Raw genomic sequence first — 2,899 nt, forward strand, 5'->3', positions numbered from 1 at the left:
CATCAGCATCTTCAGATCTGCCCGTTCCGCCGGGTTCTTAATTAAGCTGAAATGAGAAGAACAAGAGAGAAAAAAATCAATGTGAGACATTCCCTGGGGAAAAAAGTGGTTATCAGGCTGGATAGAGAGAGGTCTCCAGCTTCCCCCAAAGCCACTGGGCCTCCTGGCTCCTTCCCTGGCTCCATCCCCGCCAGCCCAGCTCCCAGGGAGAGCCGAGGGATCCGTGTCTTCCACGGGGATAAACTGGGCCCTGCAAAGGGAGAAAAGGCCCTAAAGCTTGGCAGGAATTAGTGGTGATCCTTGTAACATCCAATCCCTGGTTTAATGGGAGCTGTGGCAGCACCTTCAGGTGTCCCCCCACCCCACCAGAAGGGCTGGTGTGTTCCTGGTGCCTCTGGGGTGACTCAGCCCCAGGAATTTGTTCCACCATCCCCCCCTTGCCAGATTTAGGAGGAGCTGAGGCCCTGCTCAGCATCTCCCCAAATCAACTGCTTTTATCCCAAGCCTTCTCGAGGCTGGAGTTGCCAGCACAGCGCTGCAGACAAGGCAGGGAGGGATCACCCAGAGCCCTGCTGAGCACCTCAGGTGGAGCAGCAGCTTGCAGGGCTGTCAGGGAGCACGGACAGGCCTCCACCTCCAGCCAGGGGATGAAATCCTTACCATTTATTTACAAACTCCTGGAAATCTTGCGTGAAAACTCCACTTGGCAGCTTGGGAGGTGGCTGTGGAGAGAAGGAGAAGGGTTTCCTGCATCACTGTGGTGTTCATGTGCCAAAAAATCCAGTGTCACCTGCAGTCTCAGCAAGCTCAGTGCTCTACAGCCATCCTCATCCTCCTCATCCTCACTGGTTTTCCAACCAGGACATGGCTCTTTGCCATTCCTTATCCTGCTGCTCCGGCCAGAGCCAGGAAATCAAAATCCAAGCATCTCAATTCCCTCTCCAGCCTCACAAATCCCAGCTCTGGCACCGCCTTGGGCTGATGAAACAACCCAGAAATGATAATTGGGGTCAACTCCCATCCCCTTGGAAGGGGAAACTGCTCCTTCCACCCTCACGAGTCTGACAAGGGGGAAGGGCCTTAAGCTGAAGGAGGGCAGGGTTGGATGGGATATTGGGAAGGAATTCCTCCCTGGGAAGGTGGTGAGGGACTGGGATGGATTTCCCAGAGAAGCTGTGGCTGCCCCTGGATCCCTGGAAGTGTCCAAGGCCAGGTTGGAGCAACCTGGGCCGGTGGAAGGTGTCCCTGCCATCCAGGGGGTGGCACTGGATGAGCTTTAAGGTCCTTCCAACCCAAACCAACCCGGGATTCCACAACTAACAAACATTTCGGAGCCCACCCTGACTCAGCAGAGTGGACACATCACTCTGGCACCTCTGGAATGCCCGGCAGAGCCCATGGAAAACAAACACCCACCTCATTAACTATATAATCCAGCAGTTCAAAGATGGCCATGGCAGGCCGACTGTCCATCCCGTGGCCTGCGTGGGGGAAGGTGACAAAAACAGTGGTCAGGGACTGTTTGGGGACAGCAAAGGACTTAATTTTGTGTGCAGACCGTGCCTGTGGGACTCCTGCTGGGAGAGGCAGAGGCGACTCGCCGGGGAACCGAGTTGTGGTTAAAGAGAAAACCAACCACATTCTGAAATTTCGGGTTTCTTTCACCAGGCCTGCACAGCCCAGATTTATTTCCTAGCTCGGAGCACTTGGAGAGCACCATCTGCTGCTGATGGTCCCTTCTGCTTCCAAGGAAGTGGCTCCAGCAGAGCCTCCTTGGAACCCTGGTGGCCCTTTGGGTGAGAGCTCCCAGCAAAGCTCTTCCCAAAAAACCGCCTCAGGCTTGAAAAGAACTCGTTGGGGGAGCACCAGGGGCTGTGGCAGTGTCCCTCCAAGTGGGCCCACATTCCAACAGCCTGCAGCATTCCCAGCACGGGGGACACAGCAGGATGGATTTGGGATGCCACCTCCACCTCCCCACGCACGCCCGGATCCCGCCTGCCTCGCCCGGGAATTCCGAGCTCGGTTCCCAGGCGGCTTCCCTAAAAAAACCACTCCTTTCCCGGCACAACCTCCTCCTCCTCCTGCGGCTCTCCCAGCCCCCAGCCCCTCGTTCCCCCACACGTGAGGTGTTGGTTGCAGTCACACCACAGCCCCTACCACTGACGGGGCGTCCTGGGGGCCTGGCCCGCGGCGAGACGCTGTGGGACTCTCCCTCCGCCCCGTCCACCACAGGACGGCCAAATATTGCTTCCAGTTCCTTGGAGTCTGGCGGGGGGATTGGGTACCTTCCGATCGACAGCTCCACCAGGGACAGCCCCATGCTCCAGATGTCCGACTGCACCGAGTAGTGAGTGCCCTGCAAGCGCTCGGGCTGCAAGGGAAGAGCAACGGGAATGAGGTCAGCGGGATGGGAATGGTGAGGGGGGATGGCCACGGGCTTGGGATGGTCACACACGGAGCACGGGAATAGCCACTGACTTGGGATATCGACACAGAGCATGGGGACATCCACTGACTTGGGATATCAACACAGAAAGCATGGGAATATCCACTGACTTGGAATAGTCACAGAGAGCATGGGGACATCCACTGACTTGGAATATCAACACAGAGAGCACATTGACTTGGAATATCGACACACACAGAGCATGGGGACATCCACTGACATGGAATAGTCACACAGAGCATGGGAATATCCACTGATATGGAATATTGACACAGAGAGCATAGGAATATCCACTAATGTGGAATATCAACACACAGAGCACAGGGATATCCTCACATGGAATATCGACACACAGAGCATGGGAACATCAAAGGACTGGGAATATTGACAGAGGAACATCCACTGCCATGGAATATTGACAGAGGAACATCCACTGCCATGGAATATTGACAG

The 2,899-nt window shown here is 55.7% G+C and overlaps 1 protein-coding gene across 1 annotated transcript in view; it reads right to left on the bottom strand.

Annotated features, from left to right (window-relative positions):
* MAP2K2 (mitogen-activated protein kinase kinase 2) overlaps positions 1–2,899 on the bottom strand; it is a 13,866-nt gene continuing 10,967 nt past the window's right edge. The window contains exons 7-10 of the mRNA XM_027706106.1: positions 2,286–2,371; positions 1,417–1,481; positions 661–722; positions 1–46 (exon numbers count right to left, since the gene is read on the bottom strand). Of these exons, the coding sequence (XP_027561907.1) occupies positions 1,442–1,481; positions 2,286–2,371 (126 nt within the window). The 3' untranslated portion in view covers positions 1–46; positions 661–722; positions 1,417–1,441. The remainder of the gene's footprint in view (positions 47–660; positions 723–1,416; positions 1,482–2,285; positions 2,372–2,899) is intronic.

Source organism: Neopelma chrysocephalum, unplaced genomic scaffold (genome assembly GCF_003984885.1).
Source record: "Neopelma chrysocephalum unplaced genomic scaffold, ASM398488v2 Primary Assembly neopelma1_363, whole genome shotgun sequence".
NCBI classification, from domain to species: domain Eukaryota; kingdom Metazoa; phylum Chordata; class Aves; order Passeriformes; family Pipridae; genus Neopelma; species Neopelma chrysocephalum.